This window comes from Choloepus didactylus, chromosome 1 (genome assembly GCF_015220235.1).
Source record: "Choloepus didactylus isolate mChoDid1 chromosome 1, mChoDid1.pri, whole genome shotgun sequence".
In the NCBI taxonomy this organism is placed as follows: domain Eukaryota; kingdom Metazoa; phylum Chordata; class Mammalia; order Pilosa; family Megalonychidae; genus Choloepus; species Choloepus didactylus.
Genome location: NC_051307.1, coordinates 109,905,344 through 109,932,217, shown reverse-complemented (window position 1 = coordinate 109,932,217; position 26,874 = coordinate 109,905,344). Strand labels below are relative to the sequence as shown.

The 26,874-nt window shown below is 34.6% G+C and overlaps 1 protein-coding gene across 5 annotated transcripts in view; it reads left to right on the top strand.

The window, feature by feature from the left end:
• Positions 1-26,874, top strand: part of ATP11B (ATPase phospholipid transporting 11B (putative)) — a 165,966-nt gene that overhangs the window by 98,081 nt on the left and 41,011 nt on the right. For all 5 annotated transcript variants that reach the window (XM_037839789.1, XM_037839793.1, XM_037839800.1 and 2 more), the window contains 9 exons: positions 7,401-7,640; positions 8,252-8,427; positions 8,921-8,989; positions 10,141-10,214; positions 10,288-10,391; positions 16,644-16,825; positions 19,080-19,283; positions 22,922-23,075; positions 26,115-26,217. In XM_037839789.1, coding sequence (XP_037695717.1) covers positions 7,401-7,640; positions 8,252-8,427; positions 8,921-8,989; positions 10,141-10,214; positions 10,288-10,391; positions 16,644-16,825; positions 19,080-19,283; positions 22,922-23,075; positions 26,115-26,217 — 1,306 coding nt within the window. The remainder of the gene's footprint in view (positions 1-7,400; positions 7,641-8,251; positions 8,428-8,920; positions 8,990-10,140; positions 10,215-10,287; positions 10,392-16,643; positions 16,826-19,079; positions 19,284-22,921; positions 23,076-26,114; positions 26,218-26,874) is intronic.

Sequence of the window (26,874 nt, the reverse complement as noted above, 5' to 3'; positions counted from 1 at the left end):
GAAGTAAAACTGTCATTGTTTGCAGATGATATGATCTTATATCTAGAAAACCCTGAGAAATCGACGATACAGCTACTAGAGCTAATAAATTTAGCAAAGTAGCAGGATACAAGGTTAATGCACATAAGTCAGTAATGTTTCTATATGCTAGAAATGAACAAACTGAAGAGACACTCAAGAAAAAGATACCATTTTCAATAGCAACTAAAAAAATCAGGTACCTAGGAATAAACTTAACCAAAGATGTAAAAGACCTATACAAAGAAAACTACATAACTCTACTCAAAGAAATAGAAGGGGACCTTAAAAGATGGAAAAATATTCCATGTTCATGGATAGGAAGACTAAATGTCATTAAGATGTCAATTCTACCCAAACTCATCTACAGATTCAATGCAATCCCAATCAAAATTCCAACAACCTACTTTGCAGACTTGGAAAAGCTAGTTATCAAATTTATTTGGAAAGGGAAGATGTCTCGAATTGCTAAAGACACTCTAAAAAAGAAAAACGAAGTGGGAGGACTTACACTCCCTGACTCTGAAGCTTATTATAAAGCCACAGTTGCCAAAACAGCATGGTACTGGCACAAAGATAGACATATAGATCAATGGAATCGAATTGAGAATTCGGAGACAGACCCTCAGATCTATGGCCGACTGATCTTTGATAAGGCCCCCAAAGTCACCGAACTGAGTCATAATGGTCTTTTCAACAAATGGGGCTGGGAGAGTTGGATATCCATATCCAAAAGAATGAAAGAGGACCCCTACCTCACCCCCTACACAAAAATTAACTCAAAATGGACCAAAGATCTCAATATAAAAGAAAGTACCATAAAACTCCTAGAAGATAATGTAGGAAAACATCTTCAAGACCTTGTATTAGGCAGCCACTTTCTAGACTTTACACCCAAAGCACAAGCAACAAAAGAGAAAATAGATAAATGGGAACTCCTCAAGCTTAGAAGTTTCTGCACCTCAAAGGAATTTCTCAAAAAGGTAAAGAGGCAGCCAACTCAATGGGAAAAAATTTTTGGAAACCATGTATCTGACAAAAGACTAATATCTTGCATATATAAAGAAATCCTACAACTCAATGACAATAGTACAGTCGGCCCAATTATAAAATGGGCAAAAGATATGAAAAGACAGCTCTCTGAAGAGGAAATACAAATGGCCAAGAAACACATGAAAAAATGTTCAGCTTCACTAGCTATTAGAGAGATGCAAATTAAGACCACAATGAGATACCATCTAACACCGGTTAGAATGGCTGCCATTAAACAAACAGGAAACTACAAATGCTGGAGGGGATGTGGAGAAATTGGAACTCTTATTCACTGTTGGTGGGACTGTATAATGGTTCAGCCACTCTGGAAGTCAGTCTGGCAGTTCCTTAGAAAACTAGATATAGAGTTACCATTCGATCCAGCGATTGCACTTCTCGGTATATACCCAGAAGATCGGAAAGCAGTGACACGAACAGATATCTGCACGCCAATGTTCATAGTAGCATTATTCACAATTGCCAAAAGATGGAAACAACCCAAATGTCCTTCAACAGATGAGTGGATAAATAAAATGTGGTATATACACACGATGGAATACTACACGGCAGTAAGAAGGAACGATCTCGTGAAACATATGACAACATGGATGAACCTTGAAGACATAATGCTGAGCGAAATAAGCCAGGCACAAAAAGAGAAATATTATATGCTACCACTAATGTGAACTTTGAAAAATGTAAAACAAATGGTTTATAATGTAGAATGTAGGGGAACTAGCAATAGAGAGCAATTAAGGAAGGGGGGAACAATAATCCAAGAAGAACAGATAAGCTATTTAACGTTCTGGGGATGCCCAGGAAAGACTATGGTCTGTTAATTTCTGATGGATATAGTAGGAGCAAGTTCACAGAAATGTTGCTATATTAGGTAACTTTCTTGGGGTAAAGTAGGAACATGTTGGAAGTTAAGCAGTTATCTTAGGTTAGTTGTCTTTTTCTTACTCCCTTGTTATGGTCTCTTTGAAATGTTCTTTTATTGTATGTTTGTTTTCTTTTTAACTTTTTTTTTCATACAGTTGACTTAAAAAAGAAGGGAAAGTTAAAAAAAAAAAAAGAAAGAAAAACAAGGAAAAAAAAAAAAGATGTAGTGCTCCCTTGAGGAGCCTGTGGAGAATGCAGGGGTATTCGCCTACCCCACCTCCATGGTTGCTAACATGACCACAGACATAGGGGACTGGTGGTTTGATGGGTTGAGCCCTCTACCACAGGTTTTACCCTTGGGAAGACGGTTGCTGCAAAGGAGAGGCTAGGCCTCCCTGTGGTTGTGCCTAAGAGCCTCCTCCCGAATGCCTCTTTGTTGCTCAGATGTGGCCCTGTCTCTCTAGCTAAGCCAACTTGAAAGGTGAAATCACTGCCCTCCCCCCTACGTGGGATCAGACACCCAGGGGAGTGAATCTCCCTGGCAACGTGGAATATGACTCCCGGGGAGGAATGTAGACCTGGCATCGTGGGACGGAGAACATCTTCTTGACCAAAAGGGGGATGTGAAAGGAAATGAAATAAGCTTCAGTGGCAGAGAGAATCCAAAAGGAGCCGAGAGGTCTCTTTGGTGGGCACTCTTACGCACACTTTAGACAACCCTTTTTAGGTTCTATAGAATTGGGGTAGCTGGTGGTGGATACCTGAAACTATCAAACTACAACCCAGAACCCATGAATCTCGAAGACAGTTGTATAAAAATGTAGCTTATGAGGGGTGACAAGGGGATTGGGAAAGCCATAAGGACCACACTCCACTTTGTCTAGTTTATGGATGGATGAGTAGAAAAATAGGGGAAGGAAACAAACAGACAAAGGTACCCAGTGTTCTTTTTTACTTCAATTGCTCTTTTCAACTCTAATTATTATTCTTGTTATTCTTGTGTGTGTGCTAATGAAGGTGTCAGGGATTGATTTGGGTGATGAATGTACAACTATGTAATGGTACTGTGAACAATCGAAAGTACGATTTGTTTTGTATGACTGCGTGGTATATGAATATATCTCAATAAAATGAAGATAAAAAAAAAGACATAATGCTGAGCAAAATAAGGCAGGCACAAAAAGAGAGATATTGTATGTTACCACTAATATGAATTCTGTGAAAAATGTACAATGTTTTATACTGTAGAATGTAGGGGACCTAGAGATACCAATTAGTGGAGGGGGAATGATAATCTAATAAGAACAGATAAACTGTGGAGGGTAATCTCAATGTTATGGGAATGCTCAGGAATGATTATGGTTTGTAAACTTTCTTGGATATAGTAAGATCATGTTGGAAGCAATAGAGTTATTTTAGGTTTTTTTTTTTCTCTTATTCGTTTGTTTTCTTAGGGGTTGTTAATTTTCTTGGGGTATGGTAGGAACATGTTGGAAGCAATGTAGTTATTTTAGATTATTTGTTTTTCTTACTCCTCTGTTTGGACATGGTTTATTAATTTTCTTGGGGTATGGTAGGAACATATTGGAAGCAAAGTAGTTATTTTAGGTTATTTGTTTTCCTTAATCCATTGCTTTGTTTGAAATGTTGTGGGGTTTTATTGGTTGTTGTTTGCCTGTTTGTTTTTAATTTTTTTATAAACAAAGTTAAAAAATTGAAAAAAAAAATTATTGGATTGATCTAAATGTTGTTTACAAATCAAAAAATTAAAAATTTTTGCAATTATGGAACAAAGAAGATGGCTGTTCTGTAACAAAATTATAAACTGTTGAAGTTTTTAGTAGACAATGCAAGAGTAAGAAAAACCAGAAATAATTATAAGTTATAAACTGGAGATGTACCTGAAATGCAGAATCAACATATATATCCCAGATAAATGTTATGACAACTGATGAGCATTTAGTTGCATTCAAAGAACACTGCCCATTTTATTTATTATATAACTTTCAAAACTAGGAAAATATGAGCTAAAAATTTGAGTTTGTTATATCTAAAATTTTACTAAATTTTCAAAATTGTTTTTCACCATTTCTTTATTCTTACTTCTGTAAATTATTTGTAAAAATACTTAAAAAAATAAAAAGGGTCCACTGGACACAGATAAAAAAAAAAGAAAAAGAAAAGAAAAGATTAGTGTTGTTTTCATGCTGTTATCACAGCATCCATTCTGCAGCCCATAGATCAAGGAGTCATTTCAATTTTCAAGTCTTACTATTTAAAAAATACTTTCATAAGACTATAGCTGCCATAGATAGTGATTCCTCTGATGGATCTGGGCAAAGTAAATTGAAAACCTTCTGGAAAGGATTTACCATTCTAGATGCCTTTAAAAACATTTATGATTCATGGGAGGAGGTCAAAATATCAATATTTAAAGGAGTTTGGAAGAAATTGATTCCCACCCTCAAGGATGACTTTGAGGGGTTCAAGACTTCAGTGGAGCAATTCACTGCAGATGTGGAAATAGCAAGAAAACTAGAATTAGAGGTGAAGCCTGAAGATAAACTGAATTGTTACAATCTCATGATAAAACTTGAATGAATGAGGAGTGACTTCTTATAGTTAAGCAAAGAAAGTGGTTTCTTGAGATGGAATCTACTGGTGAGGATGCTGTGAACATAGTTGAAGTGACAAAAAAGATTTAAATATTACGTAAACTAAGTTGATAAAGCAGCAGCAGGGTTTGAGAGGATTGACTCCAATTTTGAAAGAAATTGTGGAAAAATGCTATCAAACAGCCATGCATGCTACAAAGAAATCTTTCATAAAAGAACGAGTTAATTGATGTGGCAAACTTCATTGTTGTCTTATTTTAAGAAATTGCCACAGTCACCCCAACCTTCAGCAACCACCACCCTGATCAGTCAGCTGCCATCCACATCATGGCAAGACCCTCCACCAGCAAAAAGATTATTACCTGCTGCAGACTCAGATGATGGTTAGCATTTTTTAGCAATAAAAATTTCTTAACTAAGGTATGTACATTGTTGTGTTTTTTTTAGATATAATGCTATTGCATGCTTAATAGACTACAGTATAGTGTAAACATAACTTTTATATGCACTGGGAAACAAAAAAATTCATGTAATTTACTGTATTGCAGTATTCACTAAATTGAAGTAGTCTGGAATTGAACTCGCAATATGTCCAAGGCATGCTTGTATATCACAATATTTTCTGTATACCTTGTCTCTCAGTATTCTTCTTAATCTAAAAATTGCTATTGTGTGGGTAAATAGCATCTTTCAGTAGCCACCTTTAAATTATAATTCAGCATTCGATATAAACAATGGACAACCTTTAATATCACAAAGCAAACAAAGACCAAGTATTTTATCTTTTATTTCCAGTTCCTCCATTTACCAGCTGTATGACTTTGAGTAAGTTACTTAACCCCACTGTTCCTTAGTTTTCTCTTCTCTAAAATATGCATAATATTAGTACCTAGCTCATGGAGTGGTTGAGATGATTAAATGAGTTAAAATTCTTAGAGCAGTGCTTGGAATATAGTTGAAGTGCTATATAATTATTGGCTTTTATTACTGTTTTACTTGACATAACTCCTATGTCTGAGGTACCATATGTATTTTTACTATTCCCAAGAATATGTACCTTGAAGTACAGTTATATAACTGCATTTATCTCTACTTCTTGGTCAAAAACATTTTTTTCCAACTTTAACTCTACCTTCCTTTTTGAATATTGGTCTTGTATACTGTAGCCCTGCTGAACTAGTTTATTAATTCTGATAGTTTTTTTTTTTAGTAGATTCCTTAGGATTTTCTATATAAGATCATATCATCTGTAAATATCATATCATCATATCATATTTTCCTTTCCAATCTGGATCCTTTATTTTTTTAATTTCTTTTTTGTGCCTAATTGCCCTGGCTATAATAGAATAGAAGTGTTAAGAGCCAACATCCTTGCCTTATTCCTTTTGGAATCAATTAAGTATGATATTAGTTGTGGGTTTCTCACAGATACCTTGTATCACATTCAGGAAGTTCCTGTTGAGTGTTTTATCATAAAAGAGTATGGGGTGAGAGCCATTGATTGTACACATTGGATGGATTATATGGTATATGATTAAAACTGCTTTTTAAAAAGGTACTGGATTTTGTCAAATCCTTTTTCGCCATCTACTGAAATGAATATGGTGTCTGTCCTTTGTTCTGTTAATATTGTTACTGGATTTGGATCTAGTTTCTTGGCCATGCCACAAGAAAGACCTCAAGGGCACAGCACAGGTTGAGAAAGCAGGTAGAAAGTTTATGAAGAACACATGTGAGAGAAACACATGGGCACTTTTGCAAGGAAAGAGATGGAAGGCGAGAGGCCGTGGCAGTGTGGGGCAATTTCTTTTATAGATTTTTGTTCCTTTTGTACTTTTTATTAACTCTTTTACTACCCTCCCCTTTTCCCTCTTTTGTGGCTTAGATGACTCTCTCAGGCAGTGTCAGTTGCCCCCCAGGTGCTGTTAATTGCTGTTCTTCTCAGAGATATCTTTCTTGCCCTTTGCTCAACAGCTAGTCACAGCCCTAATTCTAACCCTGCCTTAGTTTGGTGTATTGATTGATTTTTGTGTGTTAAACCAATCTTGCATTCCTGGGATAAGTCCCACATGATCATGTTGTATGATCGCTTTTATATGTTGTATTTGCTTTGCATCTGTATTCATGAGGGATATTAGTCTGAAGTTTTCTTTTACCTCCCTTTTTAAATGACTTCTTTCTCAAATGATCATTGTATTCATCAAATCCTCACCATAATCCTGGTTATATCAAGACTTGACTGTTAAATCCTTCCCAGTGTAGACCTACCTTCATTTAGAATTAATTTTCTAGATTCAGTTGCAAAGACTAATAAGAAAATCATGCATCTTACCTACTATAAAAATATTTTCTTCCTTTTAAGCATTTTTCCTTTTCACTGTTTCCTGTCCTCAGTTTCAATTTCCTCTATTCTAGGCAGTTTCCTGCCTCTTATGTCTTGTGTTGCTGTCATTTTGTGTTCTTGTTCCCAGTTCTATATCCTTTCTCCTGGCCCAGATACCCTTTCACATTCTAGGTTATTCAAGGATAATTTTTTAATCATACCATCTAAAAATAGCCTTCTCTGGGAGATAGAAAAGAAGTACTAATACCACATTCATAGTCAACTCTAGAGATGGATGAACATGCATCTAAAGATACCACAAACTTCAGAATGTGTGCAGATTTAAAATATTTTTTGTTATGCTATTATTTCATTTCCTTGGCATCTTTGTTTTGGATTATAAGAATCTCAACATCAGTATATTAATATTAGTAGGTAAATTTGCCTTCAGCAGACAGAGTACAAGGTTTTTCCTTCAACATAGCACCCTGAAAACAAAGGTTTCTTTCTTTTGTTTCCTGTCTTTTTAGGTAGAGTATGTATTTACAGATAAAACCGGTACCCTGACAGAAAATGAGATGCAGTTTCGGGAATGTTCAGTTAATGGCATAAAATACCAAGAAGTCAATGGTAGACTTGTGCCTGAAGGACCAACACCAGACTCTTCAGAAGGAAACTTACCTTATCTTAATAGTTTATCCCCTAACAGCTTATCTCATTTTACATCCAGTTCCTCTTTTAGACCCAGCCCTGAAAACGAAGCTGGACTAGTAAGCAATTTTTAAATTAATAAATTAGGGGTTTAACTTCAGTAGCATCTTTCACTTAAAATAATTCACCTTGATAGTTTGTGGGTTGTGGGAAAAAAAGTTTAAGTATCAAGGGGGCAAGGAATATACATTTTATATGTTTAGCCTTTGATTCAATGTTACAAAATGTAATCCTGATAATTTGCAGTCACAGGCTAGGTTATCTTGTCTTAGTTTTCTGGGTATTTAAATGGAACTAATTGAGGTAAAGAAGGCCCTTAGTGTCTTGAAGTGAAGAAGACTTTGCTGAGAAATAGAACTTAAATTTATTTAATAATTTTTGAGCCTTCCATTCTTCCACAAGAGTGTTCTTTTTTGTTTGCAATTGGTTATGCCTCCCCAAAAGATGCTTATTTGTTGAAGGGTCATAAATAAATTGACATTTTACTTTTTCTGGGGAGAAGCTAACCAGCTATTATTCAGACAATTCAAGGTTGTAGCATTCTTTTTCTAAAGTTTAGATTGCCAAATTGTTAACTGTATATATTGGCATCTTTTATAATTCTGTTTCTGTTTTCTTGCGTTATTTTGGAATGGTATTTTTATCATGAATATTAATTATGTTTCTACAGGTTAAAGAACATGATCTCTTCTTTAGAGCAGTCAGTCTCTGTCACACAGTACAGATTAGCAGTGTTCAGACTGATGGCATTGGTGATGGTCCCTGGCAGTCCAGCCTCTCACCCTCCCGGTTGGAATACTACGCATCCTCACCGGATGAAAAGGCTCTAGTGGAAGCTGCTGCAAGGTAGTTTAATCTAATTTCCAACTCTTCAGAAAAATACCTTTTAATGAAATGTTAAAATTATTAGAAAATCATCATTTTCAATTTTCAAACATAAATCCATCATTTTAGACAAAACAAAATTCATAAACTCATAAAGGTAGCAGTGCATTTTGAACTTAATTTTAATTGGGAATTTGAAGTGGGTCATTAATTTTGTTGTCAGTATTTCTTTTTAAAAATACTGGTTACCATGAAAGCTGAGTAATACAGTCTGTGAGAAATACTTGAGTGCAGCAGTTTTTGAAATATTTCATTAACAAACATGGAGAGTAGTTGTTGTTCTAGATCTACTCTATTCCTTCAAGTTCTTAAAAGTAATTCTACATTCAAAAGAAATACTTTAAATTCATTTTAAACTTCTAAGTGTTTTTATTCCAGCTAAGTTATAGTAAAACATTGTAAAAAATGAAATGTCATTCCTTAAATCTTGCATTTTACTCCTTTTAATCCCTAGAATTGGCATTGAATTTATTGGCAGTTCTGAAGAAACCATGGAAGTTAAAACACTTGGAAAATTGGAACGGTAATATTTTTTTCATATATTGTAATTTTCCATATGTTAAGTATCTATGATTTATTTATATATAGTCAGTAAAGTATGACCCACAGGCCAGATGTGACCCATTGCCTGTTTTAGTACAGCCCACAAGCTATATTACATTTTTAAAGGATAGTTAAAAAAAATAATAATAATAATATGCAGCAGAGACTGTATGTGGCCTGCAAATCCTAAGATACTTACTATCTGGCCCTTTACAAAAAATGTTTACTGATACGTGCTCTAGAATGAAGTCAGTATCACATTGTGTCTTATCACAGTAATAACAGTATTCTGCTGTGAAGTTTTAATCTGTGGTTTAGTTAAATGGTTCTTGAATTTATTTAATATGTTCATTTTTACACACTCCTAGGGTAATGAGTTTCCTAGGTTTCTACTCACTGAATAAAGAAATCCTTTTATTTCCTGTGATTTTATCTTTCAAGTGTAAGAACAAGTGTCTCTTTCTGATATTTCCACTTTTTGATAAATTAGACCTTGCTTATTATACTCATACTTTTTACAGTTGCATCAATTCTGATCACATCTCAGTTCCAGTTTTGCTTTTCTAAACTAAATAGTGTGCATCCCTTGACTGTTTTTCATGTAGGAGACTCTAGCTCATACCCCATCCCAGGTTCAGAATCACTAATATAATGATTTTCTGTTACTAATAGAAGGGTGTTACATTTTTCAAGTATGTTAGGGCAGGAAAAAAGATTGAGAGTAAAATATCTATTTTAGTGGAAAAAACAGTGGGCAGGGAAAGGATTCCAGTCCTTTTTCTGCCACTAACAAGCTTATTTGATTTTAGGCAAAGTACTTAATCTTTGTTAGTTTAATAGTCCTCATTTGTAAAATGAGATAAGGCCTACCTGCCTAGGTTGTTATGGGTATTATGACATAAGATATGTCAAGTACATGACATTTGGTTTATTCTCAATAAATGTCAGTTCCTTCTATTTCTATCTTGTGTTGTTATTAATAACTCATAACCCATCATCTTGAAAATGTAGTTGAGATTAATTTCTTGTTCTAAATTATGATTTTATCTTTTATAGGGATTCTTTTCAAATATTTACTTAATATTATTCAAAAAGTAAAGTTTTTATCTGTTCTTGTTTTCTTTACTATAGGTACAAACTGCTTCATATTCTGGAATTTGATTCAGATCGTAGGAGAATGAGTGTAATTGTTCAGGCACCTTCAGGTAACCAATCTAAATTTTCATTAATTTTTGTTGTTCTAATATTAAGAACTTGATAACTAATTTTTCTTTTTAGGTGAGAAGTTTTTATTTACTAAAGGAGCCGAATCATCAATTCTTCCTAATTGTATAGGTGGAGAAATAGAAAAAACCAGAATTCATGTAGATGAATTTGCTTTGGTGAGTGCAGATTTCTATGTTTTTAAAAACTGTAAAAGATATACTTGTGATAGAGTTTGGGTTTTATTTTTTCATTACTAGTCTATTAAACATTACAGAAATTCTGCAGTTCTGTTATATTATGTGTTAACTCCACATTCTTTGTGTAAAATTGACTTAACCTGCTAAAATCTGTCTTTTCTTCAAACCTATTACAGTCTGGTTGCAAGGACCACTCAAATTACTACATAGAAAGGAGGAATTTATTAAAAGAATATGGAGGAATCACTAGAATATAGAGAAACTGAAACTCCCTTACATTTCTGGTGGGATTATAAAATTGTGCAGCAACTTTGGGAAAGTAGTTTAGCAGTTCCTCAAAAAGTTAAACACAGAGTTACCGTGTGACCCAGCATTTCCACTCCTGGGTATGTAGCCAAGAGAACTGAAAACATATGTCCACACAAAAAGTTTTACATGAGTGTTCATGGCACTATTATTCCTAATAGCCAAAAAATGGAAACACCCTAAATGTCCATCAGCTGATGTATATATAAAATGTGGTATATCCTTATAATAATATTTGGCCATAAAAAAGAATGAAGTACTGATATATGCTATAACATGGAAGAACCGTGAAAACACTATGCTGAGGGAAAAAAGCCAGACACAAAAGGCCACGTAATCCTTTTATATAAGGCATCCATATTAGCCTATTTCATAGAGACAGAAAGCAGATTAGGTGTTGCCAAGGGCTGCGGGGATGGGGGAAAGAGAATGACTGTTAATGGCTACAGGATTTCTTTTTGGGGTGATGAAAATGTCCTGGAATTAGATAGCAATGATGGTTGCAGAACTCTGTGAATGCATTAAAAACTACTGAATGTTACTCTATAAAAGGGTGTTTTTTATGATATGTGAATTATATCTCTCTCTTATTAATAAATTTAAAAATATAGGAGACTCTTACAAGAACAAAGTACCACAATTCATGGGAACAGGAAAATTATAAAGTAGCTCTCTCACCATCTTAGGGGCCCATGTTCTTTCATTTTTCATTCTGTAAATGTCTGTTTCATACTTCTATCTGCTCAACTGCCTCTTTTACTTAGGATTTCTTTTCTCCCATTATTTGTTTCCTAATTGTTTAAGATATAATTCCTCTATCACACTGTAACATCCATGAGAAGGACATTGTTCTCCAAGAACAGTGCTGGCAAATGGTTGACAGTAAATATTTGTTGTACAATGATTGAATGATTTCATATGTGAATAAACTCTAATGGTTCCTTACTGATATTCAAGGGAAACTGTTACTGTAGGTGTGTGACATTTGTAAATCAGAGAATGCCAGTATTTAGAAATCTAGAGTGTCATAAAGTATTATAAAGTTTACATTGTCCAAGTTCTGTTATTAGAACATTTGTTATTGGGTTTTTCTGAGAAAAAGTATAGCAAAAAAAAGAAACTTTTATAAGCCTTTCTATACTAATTAGATACCAACATTAAGAGATTAATGCCATAAGAAAAACTTGAGTCCAATAAAATTAGATGATCAAATGTATATTCCTAAGTTTTTTGTCATTCCAATTCACCAGTGAAAGTATAATGATATAATTTAAACTCATTCAATAGATCAAGAAAGTATTATTTGCTTGATAATGGTCTTTATTTGAATGGTTAATTTTATCATATCATGAACCCTCAGGAAATTATGGTCCTCTTTGCTTAAAAGTATCTTATGAAATAGATAAAAGTGAATTTGTAAAAGTTAAAACAGGAGAGTAAAATCTGGGGCTACCTCTCCTGACAATCCCAGAAGCACCATTGTACAACTCTCTGGCTTTCCATGTAACAGTTTTAAAAACACCAATGAGATCATCTTTATGATCCTTTCTAGGCTCCAGTATTCTACAATTCAATGCCCATAATTATTTTGAGCAGCTTTTTAAGAACACATCAGAATTTGAGAGTTATGATAATATGTGTCCCATAACTCAGATTACGAGGGCTTTGTGACAGTTTAAAGCACTTATTGTGAGAAAACAAGATGGCAGCTAGGTGAGACAGGTCTAAGGAACACCTCCGTGGAAAACACTAGATAAGGACCAGAGAGTGACCCAGAATACTGGTTACAGCAATGTGCCAGCTGGATGAGATCTCCTAGTTCCCAGGGGCTGTATACTTGGTGAAACTGGGAGTCTGCATTCTGAAACGAGTGAGTAAGTTGGCTGGAAGTCCCGTAGCCACGCGGCGATCCGGGGAAGCCAGGTTTTGGCGTCTGGGGAAAAAAAAAAGATTAAAAAGGGGAAAACCCAGAAGCAGCTGCAGGTGCGATCGTGGGAAACATGCAGTAAAACACAGCAAGAGGGGGCTGGGCCGGCCTCTCAGTGACTGGCCTGGAAGAAAGCCCGCTGCAGATATCCCTGGGGCCGGGGGAATGGAGCGGAGAGCCAGAAGCCGAAAGAATCCCCACGGCTAGCAGCTCGCTCCCGGGAGGGCTGGATAAACCCCTGCCTGGGGCCGTGCCCACAGCCCAGAGCCCCGCCAGTTGTCCCGGAGCTGGGAAGGAGGAACTGTGTGAGGAGGAGGGTGTGGAGATGCCCCGTTTGGCCATTTTTGCATAAGGTTGAAAGCAAGCCTGCTCGGCCAGGGCTTCCCTTGAGGGATGGCGCGCACTGATGAAGTAGCGCGGCATTTTCTCAGCAGTGGTCCTGGAGGAGCACAGCTGGGCAGGGGGACCTGCTTGGAGATCCCAGAGACACTACACCAAGTCTGCTGGTTTGTGTGACATCGAGAGAGAGGGGCAGGGGCTGGGGCTGAAATGAAATGAAGGCTTGGTCTCTTGCAGCGGCCTTGAATCTCCGGGAACCAGGGGGATTTGAATATTGAAGCTGTCCTTCCTCCCTGACCACCCGTACAAGCGCCCTGCATTCAGGGCAGACAGCTCCAGCAACACACCCAGGCTGAGTTCTCTGGCTGGACCCCACAAGAATCATTTCCCCACTCACAGCGGGGACAAGTGGAGAACTGACTTGAGAGGTGTACGTGACTCACAGACGCCATCTGCTGGTTAGTTAGAGAAAGCGTATGTCACCAAACAGTGTTTCTGAAAAATTAGATAGGTTTTTTTTACAAATTGAAAGAATCCTGTCAAGCAGAGCAAATGCCAAGAGGCCAAAAACAACAGAAAATCTCAATGCATATGATAAAACCAGATGATATGGAGAATCCAACTCCAAACACACAAATCAAGTTATCTGAAGAAACAAAGTTCCTCGCAGAATTAATTAAAGAAACACAATCGAGGAACGAAAGCATGGCAAAGGATTTAAAGGACATCAAGAAGACCATGGCCCAGGATATAAGCTACATAAAGAAGACCCTAGAAGAGCATAAAGAAGACATTGCAAGGCTAAATAAAAAAATAGAAGATCTTATGGAAATAAAAGAAACTTTTGGCCAAATTAAAAAGACTCTGGATAATCACAATACAAGACTAGAGAAAGCTGAACAACATCTCAGTGTCCTAGAAGTCCACAGAACAGAAAATGAAAGGACAAAAGAAAGAATGGAGAAAAAAATCAAAAAAATCGAAATGGATCTCAGGGAAACGATAGATAAAATAAAATGTCCAAACTTAAGGCTCATTGGTTTCCCAGAAGGGGAAGAGAAGGGTAAAGGTCTAGAAAGAGTATTCAAAGAAATTGTTGGGGAATACTTCCCCAACCTTCTACACAATATAAATACACAAAGCATAAATGCCCAGCAAACTCCAAATAGAATAAATCCAAATAAACCCACTCCGAGACATATTCTGATCAGACTCTCAAATACTGAAGAGAAGGAGCAAGTTCTGAAAGCAGCAAGAGAACAGCAATTCACCACATACAAAGGAAACAACATAAGACTAAGTTGTGACTACTCAGTGGCCACCATGGAGATGAGAAGGCAGTGGCATGACATATTTAAAATACTAAGAGAAAAATGTCCAACCAAGAATACTTTATCCAGCAAAACTCTCCTTCAAATTTGAGGGAGAGCTTAAATTTTTCACAGACAAACAAATGCTGAGAGACTTTGCCAATAAAAGACCTGCCCTACTTTAGATTCTAAAGGGAACCCTACCGACAGAGAAACAACAGAAAGAAGAAAGAGATATAGAGAATTTTAACAGAAATATATAGTACCTTACATCCCAAAGCACCAGGACACTCATTTTTCTCTAGTGATCACGGATCTTTCTCCAGAAGGGACCATAAGCTGGGACATAAAACAAGCCTCAAGAAATTAAAAAAAAAAAAAAAAAAAAAAAAATTGAATATACTCAGGGCACTTTCTCCGGCCACAGTGGAATACAAATAGAAGTCAATAATTTTCTAACTGTAACTCCACTATTTCCTTCCTACATGATATAAATTACACAAACCCTAATGACAGATCAGTGGTTTTGAACTCAAAGTAAAATATGTAATTTTAGACAACTATATAAAGGTAGGGGAATGGCAGAGTATAGGAACATAGTTCATATGTCCTATTGAAGTGGAGGTGGTATCAAAGAAAAACAAGATTGATATGGATTTAAGAGGTTAATTTTAACTCCCACAGCAAACACAAAGAAACTTATCAGAGAATGTAACCATAGAGATGAATTGTAGAGTTCGGGTTAAGAGAAATGGGGGAAGGGGCAATGGGGAGTTAAGAAATGAGGGTGGAGTTGCTGTTTGAGGTGAAGGGAAATTTCTAGTAATGGATGGTGGGAAAGAGCATTACAACATTCTAAAGGCGATTAATCCCACTAATGGAAGGCTAGGGAGGGGGTGGAATGGAAAGATTTAGGCTGTATATAGGTTCCCACAACTTAAAAAAAAAAAAAAAAAAAAAAAGCCTAAATAGATGATTGAATGCCAAGGATGAACTTGGATGGAATTAGAGGATAGAGGACAGGTGGCTCCAAGGGACACAGTTGAGACATAAGATAAAGGAAATATAGAATGTAAGCTTTGTATCATTGTTGAACCTGTTGTACTTCTTAGCTGCGCTTAATGGGATTGCATAAAAGAATGTTCTTGTTCATGGGAAGTGTATACGTGAATTATAGTGTATGTTCAGAGATGTGTGCAGCTCGCTCTCATATGTTCAGAAGACAGAGCAATAGATGATGGATGATAGAGAGGGAAAGAAATAGCGATGTGACAACATGTTAAGGTTGGTGGATTGAGCTATTGGGGGAGGGGGGTCAGGGTATGATGGAATTCTTTGTATGGGGTTAGTATTGTTTTTGCAACGGGTCCAATAACTTTGAATTTATTTCAAAATGAAATAAAAAAAAAAGCACTTATTGTGAGTCTTACATGAGTTATGTATGTTACAGCATGGGGTAGGGAGGTGGGTTGAAATTATTTATATTAATGAAAAGAAGGAAATAACTTATCAGGATCAGTGTTTAGTTCCGGAATATCACCTGTGACATTATTCTTGTTAGAATAATAGCATGCCTTTATTCAGAACTGTGATATACCACTGAATGTAATACATATCTCAGTTTCAGAGATGTTAAAATGTGAAAAAAAGTATGTTTTAGAATTAAAGAAATGCAGTCTATTAAGTGAGGAATTGCAATTATAAGAGAAGTACTTGAGGACTAACTTCTTAACATGTACCTATTTTAAAAATATATATGTAATTTATTCAACAAAGATTTATTTGAGCACCTGCTATATATAAAAATGAATCAGATATAGGTCCCAGACCTAAAGAGGCATACAGTTAATAGAGGAGCAGCTACGTAACAGAAAACAAAATTAGAATTCGATTCTGTAAGATTGCTTTATGTACAAAGAGGTCAGGGATGATAAAAAGAAGCAAACACATTTATTGAGCACTTGGGGGGGCATTTTGCAGATAAAATTATTTATGCTATCCCATTCAGTTCTCATTATTGCTATGTGAAATGGGTAGTAGCATTTTCCATTACATATATGAGGAAACTAAGGTTCAAAAAAGCCAAGACCAAATGCTATCCACTGTATCATGCTGCTTTTTATTGTGGTAATGTGGAGCAAACTGGAGGTAGTGGATATGAAATGAAGAAATAATCAAATGTGCTACTATGGAATATTGTTTGTTATGTCATTATTTCTTATCTACTAGAAGGTAGTATTTTTTTTAAATGATTGATTTTTGGCACTGGGGTCTTCAGTTTATTTCAGTGACTTCTTGAGTTCCCATCAGTTATCTAATTTTTGTATTTAATTATTTTATTTGTTTTAGAAAGGGCTAAGAACTCTGTGCATAGCCTATAGACAATTTACATCTAAAGAATATGAAGAAATAGACAGGCGCCTATTTGAAGCCAGGACAGCCTTGCAGCAACGGGAAGAGAAACTGGTAGATGTCTTCCAGTTCATAGAGAAAGACATGATATTACTTGGAGCTACAGCAGTAGAAGACAGGTAAATGTCATATAAATAGGAGATAACATTTTTTTCTCGTAAGTATTTTTTTATCCAAGTGTTTCTAATATTTGATGTAAATTCTATTTCTTAGCACCCTGTAATAATTTAATATACTTAAAACCAAAATAGAGTGTTAAGCCTTAATTCTTTCCATTCAGTTTAACCATTTTTGTTCTAGCCAGATACTTGAAATAGATGAAGTGAAACAATCTACAGTTTTGTCTATAGGCTTGAATTTTTCAAATACTACTTAGTGTGCCATACAAAGACTTTAATTATATAGCACCAGCTTCACCTCTCACCACTCTCCCCTTCCACTCTGTGCTTCAACAATAGCAATCTGTCTGTGGTTCTCTGAACATTAGCTATAGTTAAAACTATCCTGTTTTGTCTTTGTTCCTGGCAAGGTGGTGCCTTCTACCTGGATAATTCTTCCCTTCCTTATCCATCCGTGAATACCTATTCATAAAGTACAGCTCATATATTACCCCCCACCCCATTAAGAACTTTCCTGACCCCTCACAGGATTGCAACTTCTCTCCTTTATGAAGTCTCTTTGTTTTATTGTTAATTCTATTGTTGTCCTTGTGGCACTATATTATAATTATTTGTTTAAGGACTTTCTCCTCTGTTAGCCTATGAATTCCTGAGGAATTCCTCTCCACCACCCCACCACCCCCCAAGTCATAACACTTTAATGATTTGAATATAACCAGCTTCAGGTACATGGATACACATACATAAAATTCAGACAATTTATTTGAACAGTATATTTAAATGCATCAAATTCTTAAAAATCCCCCAAAATTGACTCAAGGCAATAGATATGAAAAGGTAAGTTCGAAGAACTACAGACCACGGTAAAACAGACAAGGTAATTACTTTGCATTTACTGGTAAGAGAACAGCCTGTGAATACATTAGACCTTTATGAAAAGACTTCTAGGGAATGTTGGAATAAATAATTGTTAAAAAGGAATACAAATGATCTCAGAGAGATGAATTTATTTGGTTCTCCAAGTCTACCTGTTTGGTTTTGTGTGTGTGTGTGTGTGTGTGTGTGTGTGTGTGTGTGTGTTTTAGTAATTAAATTCAGTTTTATTGAGATATAGTCACATAGCATACAGTCATCCATGGTGTACAATCAGCTCTTCATAGTACCATCATATAGTTGTGCATTCATCATTCCAATCTATTTTTGAACATTTTCCTTACACCAGAAAGAAAAAGAATAAAAAATAAAAGTAAAAAAAGAACAACCAAATCATCCCCCCCCCCCATTCCACCCTATTTTTCATTTAAGGTCCACCTGTTTTTACTTTAAAATACTGAACATGTGTTGAGTACTTAGTATTCTACCTCTAAATTTCTAAATATTAAACAGGATAATGATTATGCTAGCTTAGATTAAAAAAAGAATTCAGAATCAACCACTACTATACTTTACAAACTCCAAATACAGAAAAACTAGGAAATACTAGAAATCAGGAAGAATTAAAACAAAAAAACACCTCTGCCATCTCGTCCCATCATAATGCAAAGTCAGAGATAAGACTTACATAGGACAACCAAAGTTAAATCAAGCACTGTTTAGTTCTTAAGGTGATGAAATAAATTTGAAGACCATGATGTCAAACAAATAAATTCCTTGTCATTGTTCCCAGCATTTGTCTCAAAGTCTGTTTTATAGCCTCTTGAATTCTGTGAATTAAATTGAATTCTTCAAATTAAGCCTGTAGTTATGTTATCCTCTACCCCCTATATCTAAGAGTGTTTGCTTTTTTTTTTAATCTAGGTTTTCATTTACTTTTTCAGTTGTCCTCATAAAATTTCTGAGGATTATCTAAGGTTATATAATCCTTTACCATTCTTTGTCTGATTTTTGACAGTCCTATTGATGAGAGGATTTCTTGTCAAAAAAAAAGAGAAAAATCTTCAAATTTGAAATTTAAAACTTTCTAATAAAATATTTTATTAAGACCATATAGTTTATTTCTATAAAAACCAACTTTGAGGACATACTCTTAAAATATACAGTAAATTTTAACTGATCAATTTTGTGTTATCCAGTTGTCATTAATCTGGTTATTTTTGTTTCTTCCTTACTGGGAGAAAATTTCAGTTATATTTCTATTCAACAGCATTTCTAGGTCAGGGAATCCAAAATTTACCTTATGTATACTATATGCTTTATTCTTAAAATACAGACAAAAAGTATTCTCTATTACTGATACTGTTTATTCTGTCTTCAGACTACAAGATAAAGTTCGAGAAACAATTGAAGCATTGAGAATGGCTGGTATCAAAGTATGGGTACTTACTGGAGATAAACATGAAACAGCTATTAGTGTGAGTCTATCATGTGGACATTTCCACAGAACCATGAACATCCTTGAACTTATAAACCAGAAATCAGACAGTGAATGTGCTGAGCAGTTGAGGCAGCTTGCCAGAAGGTAAGAATGTAGGTGTCTGGATCATGCAGTTCAGGGGTCACAAACTAGGGCCTGTAGGCCAGATCTGCCCACTGCGTATTTTTGTACAGCCCGTGAGCTATTTTTAATGGTTAAAAAGAATCCAAATGAGAGTCATATTTTTGTGATATGTAAAAATTACAGTAATTCAAATTTCAGCGTCTGTAAAGAAATGAACATTCATTTGTTTAGGTATTGTTTATGGCTGCTTTTGCATTACAGTAACAATTGAGTAGTGGCAACAGAGAGCTCATGAAACATTCCCACCCCTTCACACTGCTGCTTGGTGCACTAAAATCACAGTGACAGTTGTAACTCAATATTGTATCAAGTGCCATGTGCATTGTCATATTGTGACATTTTGCTACCATTGCATTCCCCTCATGTCAAAACAATAAAAGAAAAGTGGTCTTTGAAAATCACACTTTTAAGGCACAGTGGAGTTGGGATTATTTTGTATTGAATTAAATGGCAAGCATTGTATTAATACTCAGTGACACTTTAGCTGTAGTACTTGTTTAAAAAGACATTTTCAAAGGTGAAGTATGTACTATCTCATTACAGATCAGCATTAACAGATAAACATTTATAATCGATTTTTATAAGGAACATTAACTTGGAACCCCAGTTAACCAAATGTTATTCCCTGCCCCCCAGAAAAGAATTCCATTCTTCTCATTAGTGGACCTCTACTACAAAAAAATTATACTCCGTTATTACAATTATATTTTTTATTTAGTCAATAAAAAGTTTGTTGAAATTTGTTTTCTCATTATGTAAGTACCTACATAATATCCTCAATTTTGCCTCTTGGCCCATAAAGCCTAAAATTAAAATATTTACTTTCTGGCCCTTTCATAGCACCAAGTTGGGAAATTAAACTGCATTTTACTGTTCAAAGGTTATTTTGTACGTATTTATTCTCTAAATTCATTCTCTTCTAAAATGTCTGCTTTACAGGCAGAGCAACTTTATTTGGGTGCCCTCTTTTAACATTGTCTCATGGTTCACAATAAACAAAGGAGTGCTTCAGTGTAAGCATCAGGGTTGTTGATAGGCATTGTAGGTTTCCTACAGGTACCTATGATTTGAAGTCTTGTGATACTAACCCAGAAAAACAAACATGAAAAGGTAACTCCTGAGTTGTCATTGTACATTCATTGCTCATTTTGAGGCAGTACAAACGTCAGAATGCTCTTTGCTTGAGTGCAAAAAGGTGATTGGCCTAGATAATTATACTATAGTTTGGGAGCATTATCAACACCATTGTGGCTGCTTAAATGTTTAAGTACCATGATGTCAAGATAGAAATTAAGTGCTTAGAATCATTTATTTTACATATGCCTTCTGAAATATTTTCCTGATTATAAAAGTAATAAATGCCCATAATACCACCAGATAAAGATTATTATTTGTGTTTTCACATGTTTTCTTTCGGTTTTCTATATATGCACTTTTAATAAATATGTAAAAATCTTGGTTATTGTTCATTTCCATTTTTGTGTAAAAGCTGTATTATAAAATGAAGACTATACCTTAAAGTAGATTTTAGGCTTGCTATATGAAGCATATATATTTTAGAGATAAAATATCTTTTAGATGGAATATGTATTCAGAGATGACTATATAAGTCAATAGGATTTTGATTCATAGACTTTCTGAAAGTATCTATTTTTAAAGTCCTAAGTGGAGCAAGGAATGCCATACCTTTGAAAACTTTAGTTTATGTATCCATTCCTTCACATACATGTATTGATTGTCTCCTATCTAAACATTTGAAACACAGAGGCATGTAAGATATATTGTTTACTCTCAAGAAACAGAGTGTAGGGAAAACAGAAATACATACATTGTCCTAGACCTTTCACAACTGAATTGTAATTGAGGTAAGAACAGAAAACTAAACTGAGAGGACAAAAGAGGGAAGTTTAACTTGGAATGCTCTGTGGAAGGACTGGTAATTGTGGTAACTCCCGAGAGATGAAATGTTAGCTGGGCAGAGAGTGACACCAAGAAGCAAAAGGGTAGTGTAAGCAAATTCTGAGAGCTGAGACAGGCTCATTCAAGGGGTTGATAGTAATTAAGTATGTCCAGAGAATAGGGTAGATGAGGGAGGATATGGAGAGAGACTGCAGAGACGAGCAGATGCTACCTATGATGTGCCAGTACTGTGGGGTGCTTTTCCATATTTTCAGAATATTATCGCATGGGTTTTGAGATCTTAGTGCTGATCTATGAAGCTTTCCAGAGGAAGGCCCAATGTAATATGCTTTGGGAAGTTTTCCTAGGAAAGCTGATCTGATCTGTCTCAGACTTGGCTTCTGCTTCTTCTAAGGCATGCTGCTCAGGCAGTGCTTAGGACAGGCTGGAGATGTTGAGGTAACACAGGTTGCCAAATCAGGTTTGGCCTTTGGGGAAGAAAAACAGTAGGTGCTGGTTTTACATATTGAAGAAATAATAAAGAAGAGAAAAAAATAAAATACATTTTAAAAATTTTCTTTTATGATCCAAAAGTGAATTGCTTACTACTTACTGCAGTGCAACACAATAATGATCAGGTATACTATGAAAGATGTCATTTTAACTTATAAAATATTTTTTGTCTTACAAGACTAAAATATATTAATATATGTTTAGCTTTTGTAGCTTGTGGCTCATTTAATAGTCTTCTCACTTTTCATTTATATATGGGGGGATATTTCTGAGGAACAGAGTCTGCTATACTGTGATCCCTGTAGTATTTTCCTTGTGGTGTTGTGTTGCACAGTGCTACCCCTAGTGCTGGCCTGAAGCAACATAAACGAGCTTGCACCAGAGTGTAAATCTACGCACTGCTTCCTTCACTAAGAAAGTCTTATTATCAAAGAGGAGGTAACGGGTGAGGGCAGTTGAACAAAATAGTGTGCTTAGTGATGTAGTTGATTAACATATTGTGCAAGCTCCTTATCTTTTCCTGTCAACAAAAAGAAGTTGCCTGCCAGTAGTCTGACCACACTTTGAGTGGCACTTGTGTTAGCATCTGCCCACAAGGAAGCTGTTATCCTTATTCCACCATAATATCTGGCACTACAGTCCATTTAAGGGTTAATCTCAAGAAACAGTACTGATTCCTTCATTCTTTTCCTCCCTACTTACACATATGGTGAATCTAGCCTCATTGATTTTCTTGAACATTCTTGACTTAATTTAATTTTTCTTAATTAGGAGGATCTGCTAAATGCATAACTAATAATGTTTCTATTTTTAAAAGACTCTTCATACTCACAGTTTGGGAGAATATCTTCTATCAGCCTCTCTATTACAATTCATCACAGTTTAGAAAATACAGTTACTATATCTATATATCAATTCATTGTAAAATTGAATATCAACATTCAATTGTATTGAAGTCTCTGAGGCTTAGTTCAATATCATCTATTTTACTCATCAGTGACTCTCAGTTCTGCTTAATCTTAACTTTCAGGTAAATGACTGACTTTGTTCCCTGACATATCAGTTTTGAAACAGTAAATTCTGTAGGTAAATGGTACATCATTCAGCAAGAATCTTTTGTTAGTATATGACTGTAAATAATGGGCTGCAAAGTATTTTACAGAGGATATAATTCTTTTCTCTTTTAGAATTACAGAGGATCATGTGATTCAGCATGGGCTGGTTGTGGACGGGACCAGCCTATCTCTTGCACTCAGGGAGCATGAAAAACTATTTATGGAAGTTTGCAGAAATTGCTCAGCTGTACTGTGCTGTCGCATGGCACCATTGCAGAAAGCAAAAGTATGTATGTGTTTAAAAAATTCTCATAAAGATGTTTAGATTAAAAAATGTTTTTTAAAGTTAATGACTTGCCTAGTTTCATTTGATGGTGTACAGTATGTGACTTACTGGAAGGCAGTCACTTCTCATATTATAAATCCACCATGTGTTTTAAACCTTTGTAATTTTTATAGTTTTAACTATTCATGATGACTAGGAAGTTTGTGATCGGTAGCAGTTTGTGCTTGACTGAGATACATATTTGAACTCTGATACTAATTTACACAATTTACTTAGCTAGTGAGAGAGCCTAATAGACTACGGTCCATCTGCACCTTCCGGTTTCTCTGTTGATCTCTGCTTATTCTTACATTCTCATGAAATGATTATTCTGTATCTTTGTTTTAAATGGCTACCAAGTGATAAATAGAAATTTAGGAAAAAGTTGAGAAGCCAATTAACTTACAACATGAACTAAATGCAGGAAATATTTAAATTTCAGCTAAGCTCCAAGTGAAAACCTAAACAATTTTTGCAACTACAATGCTGGAATTTGAGATTTTAGGTTGTATCCTTTACAAATACTGCTTGAAATGCACATCTAAACACTGATTGTTTTACATATAGGTCTAATAAATTAAATACAAAATTTTGGGGGCTTCATGAAATTTTCTTACAGTGCCTGTATTACAATTCATGAATCCCTGTCTATGGAAACTAAAACTGGAGACCAAACAGAGCTAATGCCTAGGTTCTTTGAGAGAAATGAATAAATATGTAAAGGAAGTGACATACAAACCACACATGGCATATCATACTAGATTTTTAATGCTTTGCTCTCTGACCCAATACAACTTTAAAAAAACAATGTAGAACCCTACCAATTGAGGTTCCTGTTCCATGTAGCCTAAAGGTATAGATGGAAGCTGAAAGGATATTGTGGCTAGTGATCACACAGTCCCAATTTATATCAAGTTTTATATTTCATTTCAACTCTAGAAAAAAACTGTATCGAAGGTTTCTGAAAGAGAACTGAAAAGAAACCATTTCTAGGCTCTGATTTCTTCCTCTAACCAAGAGCTGAAACTCTCCTCTGTTTACTATCAGATAGTAAATATGTAAATAGCAAATATTATATAATAATAGTAAATAGCAAATAGTAAATATTAAATAGCAAATATAGTAAATAGTAAATAGCAAATATTATTTCCCTTGTATATGTTAGTCTACATGAATTTAGTAGTGTTTAATGTAAAAGCAACTCTTCTGATCCTTGCAATCTTATTTCATGAGTGGGAAGGAAATTTTTTAAAAGATGGAAAGATCTGGATATCTAAAATGCTTAACAGTTGGTCCTGTAGAAGTGTAAATGTACTCTACAGAAAAAGTATTTAAGGATCTCTACCTGAAGATTTATGGTCTGAGGAGAGGATTTTCAAACTGTTTTCATAAGATTACCACTCTGGAAACTGGATCTTGGTATTTTGCTACTAAATCAGATTATTTTGACCTACTGAGTTGACAAAATGAAAAAGTTTATGTTTGCTCAATGTGAAAATTTTCTCCCATAACCTGTTCATGAGTTATCTGTATTATAATATAAGATGGCATGTGATATAAACAAAATATATTTAGATATTTTTAATTTAATTCAACAAGCATGGCATTATGTGAACAAATACAAGAACCAGTCTTCTTTTTTTTTTTAATTTTTTGAGATACATTCACATACAAGAACCAGTCTTATATATCCAAGAAATGTCTATTTGTCATTGCTTTTGTCAATATTTAGAAATAACTAAAATAAAAGTCCTTCTGGCATCTCTAAAAGATAGGCAGTAGTTACTCATAGCCCTTTTTTAAATCACAGACCTTGAAAATCTGATTAAAAAAAAAAAAAAGCTCCCTATTTTCTTCCCAGAAAAAGAAGTTGTAGTTTTTCTGTTTGCCTTAAGATGTTGGCACTAAATGTGTTTTATGATACACCTGAGACAGTGTTCAGTAAATCATAAATTTGAGAATTGGAAGTACAAATTCATTGTGACCTAATTAGCTAGCATTGCAGCCTGACTTGCTGCTTTTCATAAGAGATGCTTATCTTTTGAAGACAAATAATTGTGAACTTAGAACTTACCTAGTCATCCCTTCTGTAATCATTCATAAAATACCGTAGAATGAAAATTAATTCACATGTACAAACTACTGTCTTATTACTCTTGGAACATATGGTTAAATCCTAACAGTTTGACTTCTAAAATTCATAGTGCTTTGCTTATTATTAATGTAATAGAAGCATGAAGAAAATATTCTCACATAATTTTGATAAAAATGGTTGCCATTTGTTAAACTCTTACCCTGTACTAGGATCACTATGTTAACCATCTTGTTTCCATGATCTAAATTTGAACAACAAAGAACTGTCTAAGGCAGGTATAATTATCCCCAGTTTCCAAATGAGGAAAATAAATTTAGAAAGGTTAAATATTTTGGTAAGTTACATAATTATGATTTGAGCCCAAATCTACTGACTCCAAAACCCTAGTTTATAAAAATACATTCAAGAATTCCAAAGAAACCTTTCTTCTTCTTCTGTTGAATTGAATCTTGATTACTTGTTAAAAAATTTTTTTAATTTGTTTATTATGAGAGAAAACAGTTACTTTTCCTCTGTATCAAATGAAAAGAAGAATTTCTTGAGAAAGATCAAAAATTTTGCCTGACAAAGTTCAATTAAGTGTAATTTTTCAAACAGTTGTTATTAAGCTTTTTTAAAAAGTAAGCTATGTTTAAAAGATTCTTGCTCCCCATCATAAAGTCCAAAGATAATATTCTGTTGTGTTACATTTCTGAAAGACATTTCTAAAAACTTATTGGCGGCTTTCCTCAAAAAATGAACTCCAGTGCAGACTGTAGTCTAATATAAAATCCAGTATTTCCTTTATTAGATATTTCTTTCCTCCACTGTTCTTACTCCAGAGTCATTTCATGTAAGTGACTTTACACAATGAAAAGAAAATTAAAATTGTATCAGAAAGAACTAATTAATTGTATGTCTTTCAGGTCATAAGACTGATAAAAATCTCACCTGAGAAACCTATAACATTGGCGGTTGGTGATGGTGCTAATGATGTAAGCATGATACAAGAGGCACATGTTGGCATAGGTGATTAATTTTTCTCTCCTGAACTTTTAAAGTTGGTATAAATATTTGGTAGTTTTGAATTTTCCTTTTGTAGATTAAAGTACAATATCAAATGTATAAATAAAAATTAAATACAGTATGGTAATATCACAAGCTATCCCCATCAAAAGCTATTATAATTAAGCCCATTATTTAGGATATTTTAATTGCAAATTTTAAAGGAAATACCACATTAGTGAATTTCATCTTTACAATTCTCTTTTATATTAAAGTAATTTTATTTTTACATGCCATTTTGTACCTTTTGGAATACATTCACACATTATTTTATCCTTTTTAAACTCTAAATTTGTGAAACAAGTTGTCCTTATTGCTTTAAATTTTTGTTTTATAATGGAACTGTCATTTATTTTATTTGTGGATCTAAAGATTCTGCAATTCAGAGACAGTATATCGTAAGAAAATGGTGTGAAAATGTGAAATTTCAAATAGTTTTTTGATTTTAAGAGACATTTTAATTTCTTTTTCATTTATTGCCTAAAATTCATTGGATTGAAAATACTAAAATCATTTTCTAATATTTAAATTATTAATCCTATCATAAAAAGGCATCCATTAAAATCATTTTGTGACTCGTATTCCTCCATAGTTTTATTACACAAATACAAAAGCAAAGGG